Below are 24688 nucleotides of genomic sequence, written 5' to 3' on the forward strand. Positions count from 1 at the left end.
GTTAAAACCCTGATAGGTATATTCTGCTGACACTTTTATTTCTGGAGCTTTGGAGTGTTCTCATAAAGCTGAAGCCACATCCCATTCATGCAGATAAAACAGACTGGGGCCAGTTCTTCCTGCCTGAGCCTCCACTAGTGAGGATTTGGGGCTTGGAAGGGGTTTGGGATGCTGGAGGCTGAGTGTTGATGAAGTTACAATGTCGTTTGTTAAGCGGACACACCCAGCAGACACAGGACAGTGTGTTGTGTGCAGGTCGAGAACTTGTTTTTCCAGCTGTGACTTGGTATTGCACCCTCACCCAAGGGGGTGCAGTCCCTCACAGAGCTTGAGCCACCTCCAGCGAGAGCAGCAGGTTCTGCGGGGCCCCTGGAGAGGGGAGAAGTGCTGAGCAGCAGCTCCAGCCTGGGGTTTGTTGAATTAGCACATCCAAATTGAAGTCTTACCGTGCACTGACTCATCCCCGTACAGAGAGAAGTTATTGCTCGGTACGTGACACTCATTAGTATGCAAAGTGCTGTTTGGGTTTGTAGGAAATGGATTAAAATTCAGGCACTGATAGAATCTTAAAGCTTTCTGAGGCCCCTGAAAGAAATCACAGGCACCAGCAACCCTGGTTGCAACCCCTGACTTAGAGCAGAACTAAGTTATAAGGATGGGCCTGGAGCTCCAGTTGGGGAGGCATTTGTCACTCATCTGTCACCGAGAGGCTGTTAAGTGCCTCTGCCTTGGCTGCAGACCAGGCACCCCTTCTCTCTGAGGGTGGCAGATGATTTATTTCAAAGGTCTTTTAAGTTTCCTTACAACGTGCGTTTGAGATTAATGTATTGAAATACTACATGCAATTTTAAAAGTAACCTTTTGTTAGCTAATAGCTGTGCTGACCTTGTACCTTGTGTGAGTGCTGACCTGTGTACAGGTAAACAAAATGTTTAGTGTTTAAACAAAAAGCATTCCCAGGTGTGAGTTAGTGTAAGTGTAAGGATGCTTTTACACGTCAGAAATGAAATCAAACCCACTGCTGCTGCCAAGTGTCTAGAGTTCCCATGCAGAGGTGGGGGAGAATAGAGTGCTTTGGGTAATTTCTGAGGAAAGGTGCCAGAAAAACCTGATCTTGAGGACAGATTCCAGACATGCACCTTGGTGTCATGGGCTGCTTATTTGGGAATAACTGCACTGTGAAGGGTGAGGGAAATCCCAGAGCACAAGGGTGAGTGTGAAATGCTGGGCTCTGCGCTTCAGGCATTCATTTCAGCTGCAAGGAGTAACCTGGAGCCTGCTGTCCCATTGCTGTAGGAGTAAATAGAAAGAGAAGGCTCTTAGTGATGAGAAAACCACATCCTGCTGGATTTGTGGAGTTGAAAATTGTAGAAATAAGAGTAGCAAGAGCACAATATTGTTTTTTTTAAGGATGATGCTTGCCAGGGCTATTTTGCAGTGTTTGATGTACTCTGAGGAAACCCTGGGGCCTTGGGAACAAGTTGGTAATGGTGACTAATAAAATCAGTATAAACTAAAACACACTTGGGCCTTTGCATTTCCAGCTGCTTGTGTGCCACGCGTGTCTGCAGCTGGGGCAGCCAGGCCAAGGAGGGTTTGTGGCTCCACATTTTGTTCCTTGGATGGATCAAAGGGCTTGAACTCGTTCCGTGTCTGGTTTCTGTGCCTCTGTGAGGTGAATGGGCACGATGGGCACAGCTTGGCTGTGGGGCAGGAGAGGCGTTCCCACCTTCCCCTGAGGAAAGGGGAGAGGAGGAGCAAAGAGAATAAAAATGGCTTTTTTGAACCCATTTTGTAAATCCGGCTGAAGCCTCGGCAGGTACTAGAAAAGAATATTTATTATGTCCCATTTCCTGATAGGAGCCTTAAAAAAGGCACGAGCCCCGTGCAGAAACACCACTTAGTGGAGTGTTGTTCCCTCTGTTCCATTATCCCCTCCCACAGTGAGGCGAGGGAGCTGCGCCTCCCGGCTCAGCCGCTGTCCTGAGGGAGGCTCTGGGAGCCCCGGGGGTGGGTGCCCGGTAACGGGGAGTGTTCGCAGCCCCCTCTGTGAGCCCCGGCGGTGTTCGGCCCCCGTCCCCTCCCCGCTGGTGCCACAAGATGGCGGCCGCCCCGCCGGACTGCGCTTCCCGGCGTGCAGCGCGCCGCCGCGCGAAATGGCCGCCAGGTGCCGTGCGAGACTACGGCTCCCGGCATGCTGCGCGCCGAGAGGGGCGAAAAACTACGCGTCCCGGCGTGCAGCGCGCCGCCCCCCCGCCGGTGCTGCGGCCTGGCGCGCGCCTGCTGCAGCCGCTTCCGGGGGAGAGGAGGCGGGGCCCGGCCTTGGCGGAAGTGACGTCAGGTCCGGCGGTGTGTGGCGGAGTGGGGCGGGCCGGGCCGAGCGCGGACCGGGCGGAGCGGAGCGGAGCGGGGCCGGTGGGTCCGGTGGGGTCCGGGCGGGTCACGGCGGAGCGGCGGCTCCTCTGCGCACCGCAGGTGAGAGGCGGGGTCAACCCCGGGCACAGAACCGCCGGCACCGCCGCGGGGGGCTCGAGGGCGCCGCCCCCTCCCCTGAGGCGGCGCCGGGCCGCGGCCTCCACCCCCCCGCGGCGGGGCCGCCCCTCGGTATTGTCTGCGGCGCCATCCGGGGCCTGCGGGGGCGGCTGGTGCCGAACAAAGCGGGGGCGGGGGGAGGCGGGTCCGCGGCGTTACCGCCCGCGCGGGGCCGGGGGCGGCGGGGCCCGCGGTTACCGGCCCCCGCGGTTACCGCCAACACCGGCTCGCGGTGCCCGCGCCCCGCCGCGACTCCGCTATTACCGAAACACGGCCTCGGTGCGGGTCCGGCCGCCCGCCGAGGGGCCCCGTCCCCGCCGGGGCGCTGCTCCCACAACCCCCGGCTGAGCCCCGCGCGGGGGAGGCGGCTCCGTTCGGTAACCTCCAGCGCAGCACTTGGAAGCGTTTAGATCAGATAGCGCTGGCGTCCCGCGTGAATTTGATTAAGAAATCTGTTTATTAGGCGAGTATAATTATTAGACGGTTATAATCAGCTCCGTTGATAAGAGCCGTGTGCTAATCTCGATAGATAAGGAGGAGCTGGGCCGGCGCTGCCGACTCGCAGGAGGAATCACCGGGTGATAAACAAGTCACTGACTCCTGCTCGAGCTGCTCTGAAACACCTTCCCTTAATCTTCAGCTGCTGCTAAAACTATCATGTGTTGTTTTGGGATCCTTAAAGCAAATATCGTCATTTTTTAACCTAATTGTTCTCTTTCTTGTTCCTGTGCCGGGTAAGGACCTGAGGTTGCTGCATGGAATTAGGCCTGACCTCACCTCCGGAGAAGGCAGTGGATAATCTTCTTTCGTGACTGGGTTTTAAATGCAGACTCTTCAGTCACAAAGCTCTGAATTTTAATGATGGTCGGTCAAGGGCTCTTCATGGCTGTAACTGCAGCAAAATTCAGGGAAATGGGTGAATTAATGGGCCTTAGTGATCTTCTGACTAACAAGCTCCACACTGCATACAGAAAACAACTCGGGGTTAGCTTAAAGCCTGTTGTTACAGGGGTTTTAATTTCTGTCTTCATTCCTACGATAAAAATCCTGGTTTTTATTAGTGTCTTTCCTTGTGTGCTTGCAGCGTGCTTGCTCCACCACCCCCACTCCACACCAGAATCCCAGAGGGACTTGGGTCAGAGCCTCACAGTGTGTCACCGTGGCAGAATTCTCCCCGATTTCTGTTCCTTAGCACTGCCAATGTTATATTTCTTCTTCTAGAGTGAGGAGCTTTGAGCTCCTCTGCTTCCCACCTACTCCCAGATGGAAAATGGGTTATTTTTATTCCCAGCAATAGTGTAGCCTGGCACTGGGGCTTGTTTCCTGCAGCAGCCTGTTTAGATTGGGACTTTTTGCAAGACTCAAGTGGCATTTGGCTCTGCCCCTCAGAATTCCCTGAAAAGGTTATACCCAGTACTGGTGAAACGAGACTGAGCTTGTCCCCACACGTGAGCACAGAAACCTGGTCTGTGTCTTGGAAGTGGAGAAAAGGGAAGGTTTATTTCTTCTGGAAGGTTTATTTGTTCTGTTGGAAGCTGCAGAAAATTAAATCAGTGGTGCTGCGAGTGGGGCTTCCTCAGTGTTCCTGCAGGATAAGTGAGTGTGGGCATGTTTCCCACATGTGGGAAAGGCATGAATGGACTGAGGGCTTCATCAGATAATCTTCAATTATTCAGGCTGAGCCTGGGTCCTTCGTGAAGATCATCCCCATCATCCTTGGGCAGTGGTGGACAAAGCTGGTTTGGTGCAAGCTGGACTTCTCTCCCTCCTAAAGCTGGAGCTCCTGTCCGGTGGGAACGCTTCAGAAATGGGAAAGCTGGCCCATGAGTCAACAAATTAACCTTTCAAGCTTTTACACAAACAAGTAGGGTTGGTTTGTTTGGTTTGGGTTGTTTTTTTTAATTATTTTTACCATTCTGGACTTGTCTGGGTACAGTCACCTTTGTGTAGAAGCTGTCCGAGTTCCTCACTGCTGAGGCAGTTACTTTCAGGAAAATAGTAATACCAAGATTAGCTCCACAAAAGAGAAGGTGAAAACACATGCCAGTAAAAAGGGAAGGGGGGGTGGAAAGAATTTATATTTTTTAGGCTTTATTTCCTGTACTCCATCCCATGCGTTGGCTTGGGAACAGCTGAAGAGGCTTAAAGCAATTTCAAGCTTGAATTGGGGTGTTAAATGCAACAGCCTTTCCTGTTTTATGTAAATGCTGCCAGTAATCCTCAGCAAGTTTGTTTTGAAAGAACATCAAAAAGAACCTGTTTTCTCTCAGTGGAATACACGGGATCTGCTCCCATTTGTGGCACTTCCCAGGGAGCTGCAGTGACTTCCGTGCTGGGCTTTGCCTTTGATTGAAAAACCTGGAACAGAGCGAGCCAGGCAGGTTCCTTCTTCTTTGTGCTTCTCTTAATTGGTCACTTGGATGTGGCAGGCTTTTAGCTGCTATTATCAAGAGTTTGGAACCAAAAGCTGCATCAATTCCCTAGATAATAGCACCAACTGGAATGCAAAGAGAAAATGTGAGGTTCTGGGTGATAAGCCCTTGTACTCTTAATAACAACGAGGTTGTATTTTGATACCCTCCTCTCTGAAGAAGCCACTCTTTGATATGCAGGCAACAGGCTAAATTGTTGTTTTGATAATAAAATATTTTCACTCCCTGCTGCAACTTTCATTGTGAATTGTAACATGAGAAAAACATTCAAATTTGACTTGAGTCATGGATTTTTTTGGTCAGGTCTTTTTTAGGTCATTTTTTTTAAGACGTTGCCTCACTTTGCATACTGTTTAAAGAAAATTGATACCACCAGTATTAGTATCCAACAAATACTGAGCTTTTCTGGTGTTGATCTGTGTATTTGGGCATGGTAGAGGAAGGGCAGCACTGTTGTGTCAGCTCAGAACACACAGATTTCCAGGTGGCCCTGTGCAGGGTCAGTTCCTCGTAGTTTCTGCTCCCTGCAAGGTTTCCCAGTGGGAAAGGGCTGTGAAACCTGGCTCGTGCCATCACACACAACCCTTGAAAGTGCTTTGGAAAACAAATTCTCCTTTTGAATGTTTAAATATTTCCTACTGGCAAGTACGCGCGCTTCCTGTTTTTTCCTGTCACTTTTCATTGGCCGTGGTGCTTGGCTTTGGTGAGGTTCAGTTGGGGAAATTGGTTTGTCCCTGGAATCCACACACAATGGGAATGGTGCTTGTGATGCCGCTCCTTGCTGGGATCTCAGAGCTCTGCTGCACTCGGGGCAGGGCTGCCTGGAGCCTCCAAATGCGGCTGCAGCCCCCCTTCCCTTGGGCTGGCCTTGTGCAGAGGCAGGGAGTGAGGACTCTGCAGGTGCTGAATTGCTGCTCTGCTCAGTTGCAGGTTTGGGATCGGAGTGGCAGCCATGAAGGACCCGAGTCGCAGCAGTACCAGCCCCAGCATCATCAGCGAGGATGTGATCATCAACGGGCACTCCCACGAGGATGACAACCCCTTTGCCGAGTACATGTGGATGGAGAACGAGGAGGAGTTTAACAGACAGGCAAGTCTTTACCTGCTTTCTGTGGCCTGTCTGTCCTTTGTCACTGCCCAGCTGAAGGGACAGGGCTGGGGTCCACCACTGACAGTCCTTTGGAGAGGAAGTTTCAGATTGGCCCTCTGGAGTGATCCTGGGGAGAAAACGTGTTTCCCTTTCTCTGGCAGTAAATGCTGATTTTCTGTAGTCCTGGTGGAAAAAACAGGAAGTGCAGCACATTTGAAAGCATGCATTAATTCCCTGCTTCTGGAGGAGGGAGGGCAGAAAAGAGAGTTGACAGAAGCACGTGGCACCTGGGAAGGGCCGGCCTGGGAGGTGTGCGTGTGCAGGCATGCAGAGTGTCCCAGTGCTGAGCTGGGGAATTCCAGGTGGACACCTGCCTTGGGAACAGCACTGTTGCTCCACAGGACACTGGGTGACTGAGCTGCTCATTTTAATACTTGAGTCTTACAGCTCCCTTCTCCCTCAGGAGGGAAGGAAGCCTTACCTTCCTCTGCCACCTTGCCTCTGTCACCCCTTTCTCTCCTGCTTCCCAGACTGGGAACTGCCCACCTCTTTCCATACCCATTCCCAGCTCACTCTGTGCTCTCCACAGCTGCTTCCTGTGCCCCAGCAGCTGTGGCTGTGCTGGGTGCTGAGGCACCAGCATGGCATCCTCAGGTGCCAGCAGCACTGAGCTCATTCAGTTAGGTTAGCTCACAAAAACTCCGTTCTCTCTTCTCTCGTGCGTTGCTTCCTGTTTGGTGGCTTTTTCCCCCTGGGAACTGTCCCACAGCATACAGGGGGTGCAGTTCTCTGGGAAGGAGCTGAGTTGTGCTGTGATTTTTCAGGCACAGATTCCATTGTCAGAGCAGAGGAAAGGTGAAGTGTGAGGGGAGAAGGGTCAGACGGACAAACACTTGGGGCAGCCTGGGCAACCTGCTGCTGCAAACACAGCCCTCTGGGAGCCTGAGCAAGTTAAACTGGAGCTGGGAAATAAAAACAGACAATCTTAATTTCCAGCTATTTGGGGAATTAAATGTTATTTCGTAGTGTTGGAGCTGCCATGGAGGCAGCTGTAGGGGTACAGGCCTGTAACCAGGCCCCCGGAGCTGAGCAAGCCCTGTGTAACAGGAGCCTGTGGCTTTGTGCCCACAGCAGGAGGGAGGCAGTGCCTCCTGCAGGTGCCACCCAGGCTGGAGTGCTGCCCTGGGAAATCACTGAGCCAGCCTTCCCTGCCTCTGGAGTGCCTGGGCGGTGCCTCGGAGCACGTGGGGATGAGTCCCTGTTCCCCAGAGCACCAGGTGAGCTCGTGGGTGTGTTTGCCCCAAGGGCAAGGACCCAGATTGCACAGCAGTCCTGATAATCTGCTGTTAATGTTTTTGGTTTGGTGTTTGTGGTAACTGAATTTCCACTCCGGGATTGAGGAGGTGTTTGATTTCAGAGGGAAGGATAGATAGGAAAACTTGTTTGAGCTTCCACTGAGTGAACTTCTAAATCTGTCCTGAATCATTTTTCCATTCCCTTGTGTCTGGGCAAGTCCTTCACACCAGCTTCTGTTTCCCTGCTTTCCACTCTTAAACACTCTGATACAGGACATGGAAAATTTGTAGGATGAACTCCCTCCAGAGCTCGTTTACTGAACAACCAAGGAAAACTGCTTTAATCTCTGCACTGTGTGTCAGTTCTGTATGAGTTGGTTTGTCCTGCTCCCAGGACAGCAGGGCTGCATTCCTGACAGCTGCTGGGATCAGGTGGGGTTCCCAAGGAGAGCACGGTGGGTGAGCACACACCCACAGCCAAGGAGAGCTGCTTGTTCCAGGTGACAGGCAGGGGTTATTTTTTCCCCAGGACACTTTCCTGGGGAGTGTTTCCTGGCTCTGTGTGTTGGCACAGCTCCCTTCCTCATACTTGCAGCAAGCTCAGTCCAGACTAGTTGGTACAGCTGAAATTTTTGCTTGGGACCTACATTTTCCTTCTCCTTTAGGTCATAACAAGCTGCAAACAAAACAGCTGGGGCTGGGGTGGGGGTTCTTCTGGCTGTCCCTTTCAGCTGCAGCCCCAATCCCTGGGACAAAGATGTCCTTCCAGCTGAAGATCAGCTGGGTGCACAGACCTGGCAATAAAAACCCCCATGAGCTCATGGTAGATTTGTTGCTGAAGCAGTTTCTTTTCATTGCACAGATCGAAGAGGAGTTGTGGGAAGAAGAATTTATCGAGCGCTGTTTCCAGGAGATGCTGGAAGAGGAGGAGGAGCACGAATGGTTTATTCCAGCCCGTGATCTCCCACAAACAATGGATCAAATCCAGGACCAGTTCAATGACCTTGTTATCAGTGACAGCTCGTCGCTGGAGGATCTGGTGGTAAGCTCAGCTTCTCATCTTACCCCTAAAGTTCAATTCTTTGTGCAAGGCTGCTTGTGGTAAAAGAAAGTCCTTTCTAGCAGGAAGGAGCCTGTTAAACCCTGCCTGGCTGTGCAGGGTAAGTGGGAAGGATGTGTCCTCATGGGATGTGACCTGTTTGGTGGCTTTCTTCATACCCACGTGGAGCCTTTCCCAGCCCATGGCACAGCTCCAGGAGTGGGTGGGATGTTAGGAAAGAAGGGCACTGAGTGGAGCCGGGACTGGGAAAGGGTCACTGGGTATCTGCCAGCACTGACACGTTGGGCTGCTCTGAGCCCTGTCCCAGAGTCTGGTTGGGATTGGGAGAACCACAGCAGATCCCTGTAGCAATTCTAGGGAAGGGGGAAGCAGCCAAACTGTGATTATTTCCCTCTTTTTGCCATCTGACTTCTGTGCACAGCTCAGCTTAAAGGAAAGGGCAGCGTGTGCTTTTTTTCCCTCACAGAATCCAAAGTTCCTTGTACAGAGCACAGACCCCACACCATCCTGTCACACAACTGCTCAGATTCAGATGCAGACCCTGACTTCTCCAAGCTGAAGTAGCTGCAGGCAGCAGTTTCAGCCTCAGTGAAGATGAGAAAAGCCTAATTCTCCATCTCTTTGTGATAAAGAGCTCCTTTTGAAGGTGCTGGTGCCCACCTCGAACTGCAGGACATGGAGCAGCAGCAACTTGCCAAGGGGGAGGACAGGAGAGTCACAGAGACATGTAAAAAATCAATACAATGCTCATACACACAAAATTCCCAGAAGTTGCTGAAATTCCTGGAACAAGTCACCTCTTGCTTAAATAAGCAAAATTTAGAAACCTCGTGGCACGTTTGAGCAGCTCAACTTGAGAAAAGGCTATTTCAGCATGAGGGGAGCTGCTGTGGTTGGTACATGCCTGTGGTTTGCTGCTTACTCCCTGAGCCCTCATCCAGCTGAAAATTCAGGTGGAGCTAAGGAAGGTTGGATAACTCAGGGAGTAGCACAGGGGAATGGGTTTTTCTGGGGATTATAGACTGCTGCTAAATGTAGGAAGCCTATTGTGTACCTGATTGTTACTCTAAATCCGTAAACCTTTGCCTCTAATTGTCTTCAGCTTGAAAATAGAAGCTGAAAATAATGATTCACCTCAATTTCTGTTCTTCCCTTCCTCAGGTCAAGAGTAATCTGAATCCAAACGCAAAGGAGTTTGTTCCTGGGGTGAAGTACTTAAACATTTGAGTAGACTGGGCCCTCTTTTGGTGGATGTAGCACAATTTCCACACTGTGAAGCCAGTATTAGAAGATTTAATTGTAAAAGCTCTCTCTTCTTGTCACTGTGTTACACTTATGCATTGCCAAAGTTTTGTTAGTCTTGCATGCTCAATAAAAGTGCTGAGACTGTTATTAAGTAAATCTGTCAAAAGTTTAATGGAAACATAATTGGGCCCTGGCTCTGTGCGAAGGAGGCAGTGAGGTAAGAAGCACCAGTCAAGTTGAGACAAAGTACCACGTTAATAAAACCTTCTGCAGACTCTGACTTTTTAAACAGGACTTGGAATTTGCGGTGAATGGTCTGTTTTTAACTAAAGATGTGTTAACTGGTGCTAGCTTGCACCTGATAATGCCTTAACTTCCAAGTGAAAGTGAGGAGATCTGATTGTTATGCAAATTAGCTAACTTTCCTTTGAGGTATCAGTGTTGTTACTAACGTTAATTTCCCCCCTTGCAAAACATCATGATCCTGGGAAGCAGCGTGAGCTTAACCCAAATCTCACAGACCTGTACAGAGTCGTAGATCTCAGCTCCTGAACTAACATCCAGGCGATTGGGAGGAAGCAATTCCGTGTCCTTTGCAGTGTGTGATCACGTTAGAAACCTTCCCTTCCCGTGCTCTCCAGGGAGGTGTGAGATCCATCTCAGTTCCTGCCAGGAACAGGCACCCTACATAGCACTGCCTATGGAACCCTTAGCATCCCGACTTCCCACAGCTGGATTTAACCAGGCAAACCCCAGCATTAGTGATTTGAGTGGTGCTTTTCCCTTGCTTTGTTTAATCATCACTACACAATAGTCTACAGCACAACAACTTTTTGGGGGTTTTTTTGTTTGTTTTGGTTTTTTTTTCTTTTAATAAAGCTAGAACAGTTTTGGCTTCTTAAACTTCATATTTGGGTAGGTTAAGCTGCCATACGTGTTCAGTGTGAATAGTGTTTAAGTTGAAAATATTGTAAAAAAATTATATTTTTTCAAAAATATTTAAAAAAATAAATAATAGTAGAACTGATGTGGTGGCTGTCTCATAACTGGGCATCTGGCAGGGGAACTGGCTTGGCAGCGTGAGGAGGACAGGGCTGGCCCTTGGAACCCCATGGCCCGGATCCTGGCTGAAGCTGGACTCTTCATGGAATCACAGACTGCTCTGCCTTGGAAGAGACCTCAGAGATCCAGTGCCATGGGCAGGGGCATCTTCCTGTGCCAGGCTGCTCCAAGCCCTGTCCAGCCTGGCTTCAGATGCTTCCAGGGGTGGGAATTTATTCTTCTCCTCCCACTCTGTGCTCTCACATCCTTTTCCCTGTGCCTGTTCCCAGCCTGGTCCTGCTGGCAGCCCTGGGAGCAGCTGAGGGTGCTCAGAAGCTGCTCCTGGTGCTCCCAGAGCTGGAGTCGAGTCCTGGCTGCAACAGCTTCCCCAGCCCCATCCACTCCTGCTTCATGGAACACCCCGCTCTGACCCGCAAGGATCGAGGCCAGGCCCTGCTCAGGACAGCCTGGCTCTGCTGTTAGGATCGCCTTTTTAAGCTGGGATTAAATCGGAGCTGCAGCTCTGCAGGATGGGCAGGATGGGCAGGGTCTTTCCGCAGGGGTTCCCCGCAGCAGAAGGGCCTTGCTGGACCAGCCCAGAGCCCCAGGAGGAGCCTCTCCCTCCTGGGGAGCTCAGCTGCACCAGCCCCTGCTGCTGCTGCCCTGCAGAATGGTAATGGGGCTACCCCAGCTCCAAGCTGGGCACTCACTCCCCTTCCCGCACCTTCCCGCACCTTCCCGCACCTTCCCTTCCCGCACCTTCCCTTCCCGCACCTTCCCTTCCCGCACCTTCCCTTCCCGCACCTTCCCTTCCCGCACCTTCCCTTCCCGCACCTTCCCTTCCCGCACCTTCCCGCACCTTCCCTTCCCGCACCTTCCCGCACCTTCCCTTCCCGCACCTTCCCTAGCACTGGCAAAACTCCTCCAGGACTTCCAGTGACCTGGACAAGTGACACACAGCTGGTTTCTATCTGCAGTGGGAGTTCCACCAGCAAGCCCTGTGTGGCTGCAGTTTGTCCATGAGCTTCGGCCTGGCCACAATCACCTCGGGGTGGTGGCAGCTGAGTGCAGGATCCAGCGTGTGGAGCAGCCAGCCTGGCCACAGCTGCTCTCCTTGCTCTGGCTTTATCCCTCTGTGGTCTCCCACAGCACTGGGATGTTCATTGAGGAGGAGCTGCCCTGCCGGGTTCGGGCTGTCCCCAGGATCCTCAGTCCTGCTCCAGCCAGGGTGGGCTGGGGGACAGGGAAATGGGACCTGCTTGGCCAGAGAGGTGTCACACACTGTGACACCAGGACAGCAGCCACAGAGGGGGCTCAGAGCCTGGCTGGTGCTCGTGGGAAGTGGGGAGTTGGTGGTATTTGCAGCCCTTGGGGTTTATTTTAAGTTAGGGTGGGGTTTTTTTCCCCTCATCTTCACTTTGAACAGATTTTCTCACTTCTCTCCCTGCTCAGGCTGGGGATCGAGCATGTGACAGTGCCACCCCGGGCTGTGACAGGCTTGTGCAATGTTTCCTCAGCTCAACTTTGGTGCTAAATCCAGGCCCAGGACTGGCCTGCCCCTGCTGCCTTGGGGGTCAGCCACCTCTGTGCCTGCAGCTGAGCACGGGGCAGTGTCACCAGCACGGCCGGGACCGAGCCGGAGCTCCAGAGCTCCCGCAGCAGGAAGGGTTTGCCGAGGGCTTGTGCTGAGCTGCCTTTCCCACAGCACCGGGTCCAGGCAGCACCTGGAAGAAATCCAGCGTGTCTCCGTGCCTGGCAGCCCAGGAGGAGTACGGTCAAAGGTGCTCGTGCCTTTGCACCAGCAGAGTCCTCCAAGGACGAGGGAATGGTGCAGGAGGCAGCAGAGGCTCTGGCGGGGTACGTGCACTTGAATATTTTATCACTTTTAATGTATCATCTTAAATTTAGCGTCCTAACGCTGGTCTGGACACTGCCCCACGCAGAGCCCGTGCCAGCCGCTGGGTCACCGTGCCAGAGCCGAGGGCACAGGGTGAAAATCCGTGGCCCCGGGTGGGAGTTGGTGGCCCCGGGGCTCCGGCTGGCTCCGATGTGGCTGACGGGCTTCTGCAAGCGCTGGATGAGTCTCAGCCCGCTAAAGCTGCGGGTGGAGCGCGGCACGGGGTGGCGGTCCCCAGGCTGTACCCCGGGGCTCGGGGTGTCCCCCAAGAGCAGGGTTGTGTTTCCCTAGCCCCGCGTTCGAGCCGAGCTCCAGCATCCTCGGCTTTGGCCTTGGTGGGCGACCCCCGGCAGCGCCCCTGGAGCTCGGCTCGGCTCCTCCGGCGCTGGGGCGGGACCTCCCGGGACCCTCCCCTGGCTCAGACCTTGGTGCACACCGAGCCCCCGTCCGTGCCGTCCGGGCCCTCTGCGGCCTCCGTGCCCCTGGCCCGGGCCCTGAAGCCGGTGAACGGCGGGCAGATGGGCACGTTCCTCAGCCAGCGGCTCCTCCGCACCGCGCCCATGCCCAAGGGGAAGTCGTAGCTCCTCAGGCTGGCGCTGCTCGTGCTGTCCGAGTGCGCTCCTGCCTTCCACTGCACCAGCCCTCGCTCCTCCTGCGTCCCTGCGGGGATGTCCGGTGTCACCCCCGGCCCTGCCACCCCCGCTGGCAGCTCCGAATCCCCGGGATCTGCCCCGACCCCGCCGCCTGCCCCTCCCCGGCCCGTGCGCTGCGCTCACCGGGGATGGTGTTGTCCAGGACGAAGGCGATGGTTCCCCCGACGAACATCTCCGTGGTCAGCAGCACCGTCAGGATCTGGTCCAGCTCAGCAACACCTGCGAGAGCGTGGGACGGAGCCGGGGGTGCTGTGAGGAGCCGGATTTCCCCGCTGCTCCCCCGGAAAGGGGGATTTACCCTCCTCTCTCCCCAAACTCCCAAAATTGCGGCTTTTCGTGGCGGACGGTACCTGTGTTAATGGCCCCGGGGTGGGAATCCAGGTAGTTTGGCAGAGTCAGCCCGAAAAACATGGCAAAGCCCAGCACGAAGAGGTTTCGGGAGGAGTTCATGTCGACGAACTGCAGGTTGGAGAGGCCGACGGCCGTGATCATTCCTGCCGGCAGAGACGCGGCGATGCAGGCGGAGGTGCCAGAGCTGGGCCGGGCATCGGGGGCTGCCCCAGCCGCGGGGAGGGTGCGAGGAGCCCCCGTTCCCCCCCAAACCCTCCCTGCACCCTTGGGCTCTCCAGCCCCCGAAGCTGCGGGGACGTGGCCCAGGGCTGGGTTTGGGGCAGAAAGTTACCGAACAAGGTGCAGAACATCCCGCCGAGCACGGGGTCGGGCAGGGAGGCGAAGAGCGCCGTGAATTTGCCGACGGTTCCCAGCAGGAGCATGATCCCGGCTCCGTACTGGATCACCCTCCTGCTCCCCACCTGCAGCGAGACACCGGCGGCAGCTGACAGCGGCCGAGCCCCCCGGCCCAGCCGGGACCCCTCCCCGGCCGCGGTACCTTGGTGATGCCCAGGACGCCGATGTTGGGGCTGGAGGACGTGGAGCCGTTGCCGGTTCCCAAGAGCCCCGCGATGATGCAGGAGATGCCCTCGGTGAAAATGCCCCTGGGGAGCAACACGGTGTGGCTGGTGCCCATCCCGCTGTCCTGCAGCATCCCTGACCGGTCTCCAGGGATGCCGCGGGGCGAGGGAGGGACCGTGGAGGGGGGAAGAGCCGGCTGTACCTGTTAATGGCGTGCACAGGGGGCGGGGGCGCTCCTGCCAGCCGGGCACAGGAGTAGTAGTCCCCGATGGACTCGATGATGCCCGCCAGCGTGGCGCTGAACATGCCCAGCACGGCTGCTGAGGTCACCGTGGGCAGCCCCCACTGGCCTGCCCGGGGGCAGAGCGGGTCAGGGCTGGGGACACCCCGGGACCTCCCCACCCCGGTGCTCACCGGTGCCGCTTTGGGCCCCCCCCCGAGTGCTCCCCAGCGCCGGTGATGCTGCGCCAGGTCCCCACATCCCCCAGGGCAAAGGGGTATCGGGGATTTACCGGGGGACACTCACAGGGGTAGGGGACACGGAACCAGGGGGCCACGGACAGGATCTCCCCGCGGGCGTCCGTCCTGGCCTTGTACCCGTACTCCTCGGGCCGGCTGGGGAACGCTCCGGTGATGGTCAGCACGTAGCAGATCAGCCACACCAGCATGATGGCCAGAATGATCTGCGGGGCACACACCGGGTCCCTCCCGCACCGCTCCCGAGCCCGCGTGTGGCTAAAGGGGGCGATTTGGGGCCGCCCCAGGATGCTCTCAGCCAGTCCCTACCGGGAACATCTTGAAGATCTGGATGCGGAGCAGGACAAAGCCGTGGCCCCGGCGGTAGCCGGGCAGGCAGATGGAGACCTGCCGCAGGTACTGGGCAAACAGGACGATCAGGAAGATGGTTCTGGGGGGAAAGACAGACGGGATCCCTCGTGCCCCTGACATCCTCCTGGCACCGTGCCGGACAACCCTGGCCCCCTGCCGCCCGTGTCCCCATGCCATACAGCACAGAGATGCCCCAGTGGGAGCCAGCCCGATCACCAGCAGCCTGGAAAACGGAGAGGCCGATGAGGGACACGGTGGGGGTGACGGTCAGCGGCCCGATGTAGCTGAGCAGTGCCCCGGGGAGCCCCAGCAGCCCGATGACCACTTCCACCAGGCTGGACACGATGATGGCTCCCTGGATCTGCAGGGCACGGAGGGGTGCGGGAGAGGGCGTCAGCAGCCTGCCGGGGGCTCCGGTGCCGCGGGGCGGCTGCAGGAGGGAGGCAGCCGGTACCTCTCGCATGCGGGGCTGCCAGATGTGCGATGTGTTGAGAGGCAGGGACCAGTTGCCGTAGATCTGCTCTGGGGATGAAGGGCGGTGAGGCGGTCCCGGGGGGCGGGGAGCAGCCGGACACCCCCTGCATCCCCCTGCCCTCACCTTCGGGTGGGCATCGCCACTTCTCCAGGGCCAGGATGGACTTGGCGGGGACAAGGAAGGCCAGCGCGCTCGCCTGGAAGAGGGGCAGCCTGGGGGGACAGAGGGATGCCTGCGCCCGGGCCCGGGGCTGGGCAGGGGCGCCCGCCGGGGCCGCGGCTCTACCTGATGCCCACGGTGGTCTGGATGAGGGTGGTGATGCCCACGCAGGTGAAGATGGTGCCGATGAGGTAGCTGACGGTGAGCTGGTCCTTGCCCACGCACAGGCTCTCGGCCAGCAGGAAGGGGACGGCGATGGTGCCGCTAAAGCAGGTCAGGTAGTGCTGGGGGGCGAGGGGGGGGGCTCAGCGGGGCTGCGGGGAGTCCCACACCGCGGGGAGAGGGAATTTGGGGTCTGCCACTTCCCAGGCTGTACCTGGAAGCCGAGCAGGATGCAGAGGTACCACGGGGGCACGTCCTCGATCCGGTAGATCATGTCCATCTCCGGCCGGGGGGGCCTGGTGCCCGCCCCGGGGTCCTGCTGTGGGGGCACAGCTCAGCCCGTCTCACCCTGGGGCTGCGAGCAGGGACGGACACCCGACCCTGTCCCATGGGAGCCGCTGTGGCCGCAGGGATGGGAGGGGTCGCGGCTGGCCGGTCTCCATCCGCAGGTGGGTTTGGGGTGTGGCGCTGCCCGCGGGGTGCCCCGGTACTCACCCTGCCCGCCTCAGGCAGCTCCTTCCCAGGGCTGTGCGGGGAGCCCCCGGGGGCCCGAGCCAAGCTCCCGTTCTGGCAGTGGGGACCAGGGGGAGCGGGGTCAGTGCGGACCCGGTGTCCCACGGGAGCGGGGCTGGGCTCTGCGGGACGCGGGTGACACCGGGCCGTGGCCCAGCACGTTCCCCGTCACTGCCACCCGGTGCCCACTCTGACTCCCAAGAGGGGTCTGGGCTCCCAAGCCCGGATCCCTACGTGGTATTTTGTTCCTGGAAGGTGTGGAGGGGGATCCCTCCTGCAGGTGATGGGAAGGGTGGCACAGCCAGCCCCAGTCGCAGCATTCCAGCGTGTCCCCTTGATCCCGGGATTCAGAGCGGTCCCCAGACTCACCCTGGCCTTTGCCAGCCCCATCAGAGCATCCTGACCCTGAGCTGGGGTCAGCGTCCCTGGCCACCGCCTCCCTCCCCACCGCCCTGGGACGACACCGGGGAAGGGACGGGGACGGGGACGGCGCCTGCATTCACCTGGGGCTGAGCCAGGTCTCCCGAGCGAGTCCCCATCCTGCGGCGACGCGTCCCCGGCGGTGATGTCGCTGCTCGGGGGCGTTTTATGGCCGTGGGAAGGACTTTAGTCCCCGGCCGGGCGGTGGCGGAGGCAGGGGCGGCGGGCGGGCCGGCGGCCATTGGCTGCGGGTTGTGAAACCGGCGAGCGCAGCCCCGCCACGGATCAGCCATTAACCGCTTTAATCGGGGCTGCTCCGTGGTGAAACATTACAGCCCGTGGGTTACACAGTAATTCCCAGCCCTCCCGGAGTCCGCGCTGCTGCCGGCACGGCCGGGCCGGGCGTCGAGCGACAGCGGCGACATCGGTGACAGGCGACAGCGGCGAGGCGCCCACCTCCCGACACGTGTCGGCTCCCGCTGGGGACGAAGTCGGCTCCGAAGGTCACCGGGGCATTAAGCATTAACCTCGCCGGTCTACAGCTCGTTCTGCAGCGCCTTGGGAGGGTCCGGGCGGTGCTTGCGGCCGGCACAGGGTCCCTTGTCCCCGTGGCACAGCAGCTGTCGCAGCGCCGCGGGGCCCCGCCGGTGCGCGCCGTAGATTTGCGCCTCTCCCTGCTCGCCCACGTAGCCGTGGCACAGCTTGGAGAGCCTGCGAGAGCCACCGCGGTCACCTGGCGGCGAGGGGACATCCCCGCAGCACCCCCAAACCCGACTCACCTGCTCGGCCAAGGTCCCCCCGACACCAGCACGCTCAGGGGCTGCTGCCTTGACAGCCCCGGCCCCGCCAGCCGCTTCTCCCCGTCCAGCTCCAACACCCCGTAACTGCGGGGAGAATGGGGTTGGAGGGAAAATGGTGGCAGGGGACACCCCTATCCCTAGGGAGACCCCCGGACACTCTGATCCTTGCGGCACCGCCGTCCTTGGGGACATTCTGAGCCCTGGGGACTCGTCTGTACCAGGGGACATCCCGATCCCAGGGAGACCCCGATCCCAAGAACATCCTCACCCCAAGGACACCCCCATCCCAGGGACACCCCCCCATCCCAGGGAGACACCCCCATCCCAGGGACATCCTTACCCCAAGGACACCCCGATCCCAGGGACACCCCGCTCACCTCTCCCAGTCCTGTGAGCAGCTCCTCTCCAGCACCTCTATATAGTCCGACTCCTTCAAAGCCTTCTTACCTACCTTCCCTTCTGCCTTGCTCAGCTGCTCTTCAATCTGGGGTGAAAAAAGGCAGAATCCGGGCAGTGAGGGTGGCAGCCTGTCCAGGACCCTGCTCTCTAGCGGGGCTGGGGTCCGCACCCCGTTCTGTGCTGAAGCACCTCTGCATGGGTGAGAGGGTCCATGAGGAGCCCCAAAAGGCTTTTTTAAGGTGCCCATGCGGAATATCCATCAGTGGCGTGCCCCAGAGGAGCAGCGGCATCTCCCCAAGCTGGAGCCTCCCCTCAAGGGCTCTCACTGCCGCTTTCGGGGCTCCGTGTCCCCACCTGGAAAGCGATGGCGTGGCAGGAGTCACAGAGCAGGGATTCGGGCATGTGGGGCGAGAGCCGCTCCTCGGGGCTGAGCTGGGGAGCGGCGATAGAGTGGGAGGGGGTGCCGGGGGGGTCCCCGCACATGTTCTCGGCCCCTGTTCCCCCCAGCAGGCTCAGGCTCAGCACCAGCCACGCTGCCAGCGCCGCCCGCATCCTGCCGCGCTCCCCAAGTGCGGGGCGGAGGCGTGGGGTGGCTGTAACCCTCCGGGGCGGGCTAATAAACCCCTGGGGCGGGCTATAAACCCCCGGGGCGGGCTATAAACCCCCGGGGCGGGCTAATAAACCCCCGGGGTTGGCGAGCGGCGCTGAGGCGCGGCCAGCGCACACCTGCATCCGACCCGGGCGTTGCGGCAGGAAGGGGGGGTGTGCATGGGGTGTCCCCGACCGAGTGTCCTCTCTCTGGGACGTTTTTGCTGTTAACTCAGTCCTGTAGTGCCTGAACGCTTCTCCTCAACCTAAATCCTTCCTGGGATGGTGTGCACCTACAGGGGCTGGGGCTGGGCGAGGGTTTGGGACTCAGGGCTGGGATTTGGGGTTTAGAGCTGGGATTTGGGGTTAAGGATTGAGGTTTGGGGTTCAGAGCTGGTTTTTGGGGTTTAGGGCTCACTGCAGAGTCCCCTCCTGCTCCCAGGGACTGGGATTTCTATGGCCGACACTCCAAGACAGACAGAAAGTTCCAAGTGCCTCAGCCCCTCGCCTCCCTTGACAGAACACACAAGCACAGAATGAATAAACAGATTTAAAGCTCTTTCAGCATTTTTATTACTCTTTTGGGGTGTCTGTGCTGCAGCCGTGGCTGGCAGGGGGCTGGGGGTGGCCAGGCCATCACCCCCCTGTGAGAACCAGCCCGGCCCATCCTTGGGATGGGACTGGCAGGACTGGGGGAAGCAGGACCTGTGTGGTTCCTTTGCTGCCCGGAGCCCACCTCCATGTCCCCCTGGGGCTGCCAGGTGCTCACAGACGAAAATAACCTTTTTGTCCCCGTTTCCACGAGAAGCCAGTGAAGTCCAGGCGGTGCCCGCTGCCCCTCGGCGCTTTGCGGGCTCAGCCGTGAGTAGGGGGCCCTCCTGCCCCAGGGGTGATGCTGACTCCGGGCTGACGGAAGGGACATCCCCACGGGTCCATCCCGTCACAGCCGGAGCAGCGAGCCCTCGGGCGCGGCGGGGCTGCCGCGGGCCGGGGGCTGCTCGGGGCCGGGACTGGCCCGCATCCCCGTGGGGATGTAGTACAGGCTCTCCAGGTAGCCGCAGTCGGGACCCCCGGCAGGGGACGGCCCCTCGGCCTTGGGAGCAGAGCCGGGGGTCCCGGGGTTTTCGGCAGCCGGCAGCGAGGGGCGCGGAGGCGAGGGGGCGGAGGGCGGCGGTGCCGGGAGCCCCGGGAAGCCGCCGTAGGGGGCGTAGGGTGGGCCATAGGCCCCCGGGGCCACGATCAGGGGGTTGAAAGGTGCCGGGTAGAGCCCGGTGTGTGATGCCACCGGTGGGACCAGCACCTCCAGGTACTGCCCGGTCTCGGGGTCGTAGAGCGTTTTCATCTGGGGCTGCCGCGGCGGCTCCATGTAGTAGCACTTCCCGCTGCTGGGATCCACGAGCATCCTCCGCTGCGCGGGCAGGGGTGCGGGGAAGGGCTTGGGGGGGCTTTGCCTGCTCCTCCCACTCGGAGAGGGGCCGTCGGTGCTCCTGAGGAAATGAGGAGCATCCTCCAGGTGGGGCTGACCCGGGGGCTCCACAGCAGCCGGGCCCTCGGGGGGTCGGGGCAGGGGGGGCTCAGGGCTGGGCTTGCTCCAGGGCACTTCCCCGGCAGGAAGGGGATAGGCACCAGATCCCAGCGGAGCGCTGGCCGGGCTGGGGACAAAAGGGGATCCAAAGAAAGAGCTGGCCATGTGGGAGGCTGATGGACGCCCAAGGGAAATGGGGATTGGGTTGCTGATCAAGGGGTTCCCGAAGGATGCACTGGATGGATTGGGGACCAGTGGGGACCCAAAGGATGCACTCGATGGACTGGGGACCAAGGGGCTCCCAAAGGATGCACTGGATGGATTTGGAACCAAGGGATTCCCAAAGGATGCACTGGATGGATTTGGGATCAAGGGATTCCCAAAGGATGCACTGGATGGATTTGGGATCAAGGGGTTCCCAAAGGATGCACTGGATGGATTTGGGATCAAGTGGCTCCCAAAGGATGCACTGGATGGATTGGGCACCAGTGGGTTCCCGAAGGATGCACTGGATGGATTTGGGATCAAGGGGTTCCCGAAGGATGCACTGGATGGATTTGGGATCAAGGGGCTCCCAAAGGATGCACTGGATGGATTTGGGACCAGGGGGTTCCTGAAGGATGTGCTGCACAGGTTGGGCACCAGAGGGGCCCCAAAAGACTTGTTGGAGTTGGAAACCAAGGGGGTCCCAAGGGATGTGCTGGCCTGGATGGAGGCTGATGGGAAGCCGAAGGATGAGCTGGTCACAGTGGTGACCATGGAGGTCCCAAAGGACACAGTGCCTGGGTTGGGGGCTGAGGGAGCCCCAAAAGAGGCGCTGGCTGGGCTGGGGACAAAGGGGGTCCCAAAGGATGCACTGCCTGGGTTGGGGACCAAGGACAGCTTTGGCATCAGCGTGGATTTGGGGGCTCTCTCGGGGATTGCCAAGTAGCTGGAGGTCTCTGCAGGGGCAGCGGCCGGGTAGGGCTCTGTAGGCGCCGGGCACTGCGTCGAGTGCTCCCAGGCCCCGGGGGGGCCTTCGCTGCCGTCCCCGGCTCGGGGCGGGGCGGCGGGGCCGGTGCCACCGGCAGAGCCCCCGCTGCCCACCGACACCTGCCGGCCTCCGGGCTGCTCCTGCCTCTGCTCGCTGGCCCGGGGCTCCGCCGCGCTGCTGCTCCCCGGGGCTCCGGCTCGGGGGTCCCGGCTGTCCCCGCTGCTGTGTCGCTGCCCCAGCGGCTCCGGCCCCTCGGCGGAGTGGAGCGCCCTGGTGCCGCCGCGGCCGCGAACCTCCTGCCCCTCCGCGGGACTCGTGGGTGGCGGAGGCAGGAGAACGGTCTTCTCTGCCCGCAGCACCGCGCTGCTCTGAGCCGGGGAGCTCTCCCTGGCCCCCGGGCCGGGCCGGCCCACCAGGACGTGCAGATGGGTCTCCACGTGCGGCACCCGTGGGGGCACCCTGAGCTCGCTGCGCTCCCGGCGCGGGGGCGATGCCGGCGGCTCCTCCGTGGGGGCCGCTCCTCTCCGCGTGGCCTGGACCCTCGTGATGTTGATGGGGGAGCTGTGTGGGGGCGCGGCCCGGCTGCCGGGGGGCTTTGCGGGCCCCTCGGCACAGGCCGGAGCTGCCAGCACCTCCTCACCCGCCGGCTCCGGCGCCGGCTCCCGGCGGACCGAGGTGCAGTGGATGACCAGAGGGGCGGCCGGGGGGGGCTCCCCGCTGCTCGTCGGTGCCACGGTGCCACGGGAGGAGCCGGCAGTCCCGAACTTGAGGCTGTAGCTGCTCTTCACCAGCTTGCGCACGTCCCGGGGCTGCGGGACTCGCCCCTTCCCCTTCTCTTCTGGCTTGGGGGGCGCGGCTGGCGGGGACCCCCGGGGGGCCGGGATACCGGGGCTGGGCGGCCGGCGGGGCGCTGCCGGCGGCTTCTCTGGCTGGTTCTGCGGCAGCGACCTCGCCTCCTGCCCCCGGGAGGAGGTGAAGGGGCGGCGCGGGGAGGTGGAGGGGAGCGCCGGCCCCTCGGCTTTGAAGGGGAGGGTTTGGGAATGGATGGGGCCGATGGCTCTCTCCTTCAAGCTGGGCCACGGCCTCGGTGCCCTCGCAAACCGAGGGGCGACATCCAGCATCTTCCCCACCCCAGGCTGGGCTTCGAACAAGGCGCGGGCTCGCTGGTAGCAGATCCTCTCCGACGTGTGCTCCTCTGCGGCCGCGGGCAGCCAGCGGCCCTCCAACACCTCCCGGTACTTCATCCTCTGGTTGAGCTCGTTGAACGTCTTCCTCAGGTTGCAGACGGTCTCCCTCGTCTCCTCGCTGAGCACCACGCCCTTGGTGGGATGGGTGGTGGTGGTGCTGCTGCTCCCCGCGGCCGCCGTGGCCGCCGGCATCCCTCCGCCCCGCAGGTCCTCGGCCGAGAAGCTGCAGTCCGAGCGGGACAGCGAGCTGGATTTGCCCTCCAGACCATCCCCCAGCAGGTCGGTGCCGGCGGAGGACGGCCCCGAGGAGGTCGAGCTGCCCCGCAGCCCCTTCTGCTCCATCTTGATGCGCTGCTCGTATTGCATCTTCTTGGCCAGGACGTTTTTCACTAGGCTCGAGGCCGCCCTGGTCCTGTCGGTGCCGGTGCCCAGGGACGCCGCCTTCATGAACTGTTGGTAGTTGAGCCTGAAATCCTCGCCGAGGGCTCTGCCCTTGCTGGGGGGCTCCTTCCTGGCAGGGGGCTGTGGCGCTGGGCCATCCCCCCGAGGGCCAAAGCCCGTCTCCTTCCTCTCCTTCCTCTTCAGCAGGATCTGGCGCTTGGGCACCGTCCTCTTCTTGCCGTGGCCCTTCCTGGCCTCGCCGCTCTCCAGCTCCACGTCCACGCACTCGAACTGCTCCTTGGCCAGCAGCTCCCCGTCCAGGCCGGCGGGGAAAGGCCAGCCCACCCTGCCATGCAGAGCTGTCACCGCGCCCCGGAGCTCCCCGGCGCCCGCCGGCCACCGCCGCGGCCGCCCGCCGTCCTCCGACAGCGAATTGGAGAGGCTGGAGGAGGTGTGGGAGCTGCACATGTCGAGGCGACCTCCGGGGAGTCCCGAGAGGCTGCGGAAAGCCCTCGCCGTCAGCGCCTGCACCTCGCCGTCCACTTCGTCCGAGTCGCTGGGAGCCCCGGCGAGCATCGCCCCGGGCTGCCGGGGCACGGCCGGCTCCCCGGCGGCGGCAGCGGCCGGCACAGGCTGCCGGTCCCCACCGAGGGGACCCATCCTGCCCCCCTGGCCCTGCGCTGGGCTATTCTTAGCCGCGCTGGACAGCTGAGCCCGCTGCGGGCGGGCGAGGGGGCCGGGCGGTGGGGGGACGCCGGGGGCCCCCGCCGGAGCCCAGCGCCCCGGGGCAGCCCGGCCGGGCGCTCCCTCCTCGTCCAGGAACTCCAGGCAGTCCTTGAAGGTCTCCGTGCCGTCCGAGCACAGGGCGGAGTGGTAGGAGGACACGGAGGAGCTCGACATGCTCTTGGTGAGGTCGTCGCGGGGCAGCCCCGGGAGGTGTCCGTCCTCCTCCTCCTCCTCCTCCGCGGACCGCCGGCCGTCCCCACCCGCTCGGGGACCGTCTCCCTCGGGGCCGGGCAGCTCGGCCGGGGACAGCAGGACCGGGTCCCTCTTCCCTCGGGGCATGGTGGCAGGGAGGAGCCCGGGGGCTTCCGGCGGTGCCGGGAGCCCCGCTCGGGGCTGGGGCCGCTCTGCCGGGGCCGCTGGCTCGACCTTCTGGCTCCCTCGCCGTCCCGGCGGCTGGACCCGGCGGTGGCAGCAGAGCAAGCCCCGGACCACATGGACTCAGCGAGCGCCAGCCGGGGCAGCCGATGCCAAGCGCATTGCAGGGATGCCACCGCCGCCCCCAGCCTCGGGGACCTGCCGGGGGGCCGCCGGCTCATCCCTGCCCCTCATCGCGCTCCCCAAACCGCAGGACAGGTCCCAGGGCATCCCGCAGAGCTCCCGGCTGTGTGATCCCACGGAACGGCCTGCGCTGCCCCGGAGCGGGGGGGACCTGCAGAGCCCTCTGGGGATGTCCCATCCCCGCTGCTGAGGGCACGGCAGGATCCCGAGCTGCAGCTCCATTCTCACCAGGGCACCTTTCCCGGTGCCACCGCCCACCTCGCCACGGCAGTGGTGCGTCCACACTGCACTTTCCCCAAAACACACCCTTACCCCATGCAGGAGCTCCCCCATATCTAATCCAAATATCTGTATCTCTCTATATATCTATATCCATATCTAATCCAGGAGCAAACTCAAGGCTTGGGATCAAGCCGGGCATGGAGCACCCCTGGGATTCACAGGAGCTGACCAAAGGACTGCAACCATCTGTTTTTTGGGGACACCCCAAGCCAGTGCTGGGGTGGCTGGAGTGACAGGAGGGTCTCTGCAGCTTGCAGACCCCAAGTGCTTCTTGTGCAGCCCAGTCCCCGCTTTTGGGGGAATTTTTGCCATGAAACAGAAGCAGCAGGTGCTTCCCAGCACTGCCAGCCCCAGAGCAACCCGATGCCCAAGTCCCCTGGGTTCATGCAGGGACTAAATTTAAACCTTGGCAGGGAGGAGAGGAAAGCTTCCCTCAGAACTGGGCTGGCACTTAACCCTTCCCTGCTGAGCTTGGCTGGGTTTGCAGGTGGCATTTGTGCCCACAGGGACTGCAGGGGACCTGCCACGGCCACCGCTCACTGGTGTGGTGGCCTT

At 60.2% G+C, this 24688-nt stretch overlaps 4 protein-coding genes across 9 annotated transcripts; 1 reads left to right on the forward strand and 3 right to left on the reverse strand.

Annotated features, from left to right (window-relative positions):
* Window positions 1-2321: 2321 nt before the first annotated feature.
* Window positions 2322-9810, forward strand: PAIP2 (poly(A) binding protein interacting protein 2). 4 transcript variants are annotated; one of them, XM_005532664.2, is made up of 4 exons: window positions 2322-2475; window positions 5889-6054; window positions 8212-8391; window positions 9571-9810. In XM_005532664.2, exons 2-4 carry the CDS (start codon window positions 5917-5919, stop codon window positions 9634-9636), a joined length of 384 nt encoding a protein of 127 aa, XP_005532721.1. In that variant the 5' UTR covers window positions 2322-2475; window positions 5889-5916; the 3' UTR covers window positions 9637-9810. The 4 variants fall into 4 exon arrangements, with proteins under 4 accessions (XP_005532721.1, XP_087919798.1, XP_087919800.1 ...); XM_088063672.1 differs by having other exon boundaries at window positions 2347-2475; window positions 5895-6054; XM_088063674.1 differs by lacking the exon at window positions 2322-2475 and adding an exon at window positions 2771-2995 and having other exon boundaries at window positions 5895-6054.
* A 2743-nt stretch (window positions 9811-12553) lies between these two features.
* SLC23A1 (solute carrier family 23 member 1) lies at window positions 12554-17007 on the reverse strand. Of its 3 annotated transcripts, none has more exons than XM_014261202.2 (15): window positions 16798-17007; window positions 16277-16348; window positions 15996-16097; window positions 15746-15903; window positions 15584-15672; window positions 15440-15507; window positions 15165-15346; window positions 14944-15064; window positions 14684-14840; window positions 14360-14507; window positions 14135-14240; window positions 13928-14057; window positions 13596-13739; window positions 13369-13464; window positions 12554-13252 (listed from the first exon to the last, which is right to left on the reverse strand). In XM_014261202.2, the coding sequence occupies exons 1-15, from the start codon at window positions 17005-17007 to the stop codon at window positions 13011-13013; spliced, it is 2025 nt and encodes a 674-aa protein (XP_014116677.2). In that variant the 3' UTR covers window positions 12554-13010. The 3 variants fall into 3 exon arrangements, with proteins under 3 accessions (XP_014116677.2, XP_087919796.1, XP_087919797.1); XM_088063670.1 differs by having other exon boundaries at window positions 15996-16100; XM_088063671.1 differs by lacking the exon at window positions 16277-16348 and having other exon boundaries at window positions 15996-16100.
* Window positions 17000-18529, reverse strand: MZB1 (marginal zone B and B1 cell specific protein). The gene is made up of 4 exons (XM_005532663.3): window positions 18268-18529; window positions 17892-17998; window positions 17494-17598; window positions 17000-17425 (listed from the first exon to the last, which is right to left on the reverse strand). Exons 1-4 carry the CDS (start codon window positions 18463-18465, stop codon window positions 17251-17253), a joined length of 585 nt encoding a protein of 194 aa, XP_005532720.1. The 5' UTR covers window positions 18466-18529; the 3' UTR covers window positions 17000-17250.
* A 561-nt stretch (window positions 18530-19090) lies between these two features.
* PROB1 (proline rich basic protein 1) lies at window positions 19091-23700 on the reverse strand. The gene has a single exon (XM_005532681.3). The coding sequence runs from the start codon at window positions 23630-23632 to the stop codon at window positions 19442-19444; it is 4191 nt and encodes a 1396-aa protein (XP_005532738.2). The 5' UTR covers window positions 23633-23700; the 3' UTR covers window positions 19091-19441.
* Between the last annotated feature and the right edge of the window lie 988 nt (window positions 23701-24688).

The sequence above is a fragment of the Pseudopodoces humilis genome, chromosome 17, assembly GCF_049639895.1.
Source record: "Pseudopodoces humilis isolate 2021_Gansu_Grassland_sample_001 chromosome 17, ASM4963989v1, whole genome shotgun sequence".
NCBI lineage: Eukaryota > Metazoa > Chordata > Aves > Passeriformes > Paridae > Pseudopodoces > Pseudopodoces humilis.

Excerpts from the sequence above, each read along its gene's own strand:
- PAIP2 (XM_005532664.2), top strand. The coding sequence starts at position 5,917 with ATGAAGGACCCGAGTCGCAGCAGTACCAGCCCCAGCATCATCAGCGAG. Across the intron at positions 6,055-8,211 it reads AGGAGGAGTTTAACAGACAG|ATCGAAGAGGAGTTGTGGGA; the intron begins GCAAGTCTTTAC and ends TTCATTGCACAG. Across the intron at positions 8,392-9,570 it reads CGTCGCTGGAGGATCTGGTG|GTCAAGAGTAATCTGAATCC; the intron begins GTAAGCTCAGCT and ends TCCCTTCCTCAG.
- SLC23A1 (XM_088063670.1), bottom strand. The coding sequence starts at position 17,007 with ATGGCTGATCCGTGGCGGGGCTGCGCTCGCCGGTTTCACAACCCGCAG. Across the intron at positions 15,065-15,164 it reads CACTGGGGCATCTCTGTGCT|AACCATCTTCCTGATCGTCC; the intron begins GTATGGCATGGG and ends CTTTCCCCCCAG. Across the intron at positions 14,841-14,943 it reads AGATCTTCAAGATGTTCCCG|ATCATTCTGGCCATCATGCT; the intron begins GTAGGGACTGGC and ends TGTGCCCCGCAG.
- MZB1 (XM_005532663.3), bottom strand. The coding sequence starts at position 18,465 with ATGCGGGCGGCGCTGGCAGCGTGGCTGGTGCTGAGCCTGAGCCTGCTG. Across the intron at positions 17,999-18,267 it reads GCCACGCCATCGCTTTCCAG|ATTGAAGAGCAGCTGAGCAA; the intron begins GTGGGGACACGG and ends TTTTCACCCCAG. Across the intron at positions 17,426-17,493 it reads GGGGGACCTTGGCCGAGCAG|GCTCTCCAAGCTGTGCCACG; the intron begins GTGAGTCGGGTT and ends TGGCTCTCGCAG.
- PROB1 (XM_005532681.3), bottom strand. The coding sequence starts at position 23,632 with ATGCCCCGAGGGAAGAGGGACCCGGTCCTGCTGTCCCCGGCCGAGCTG.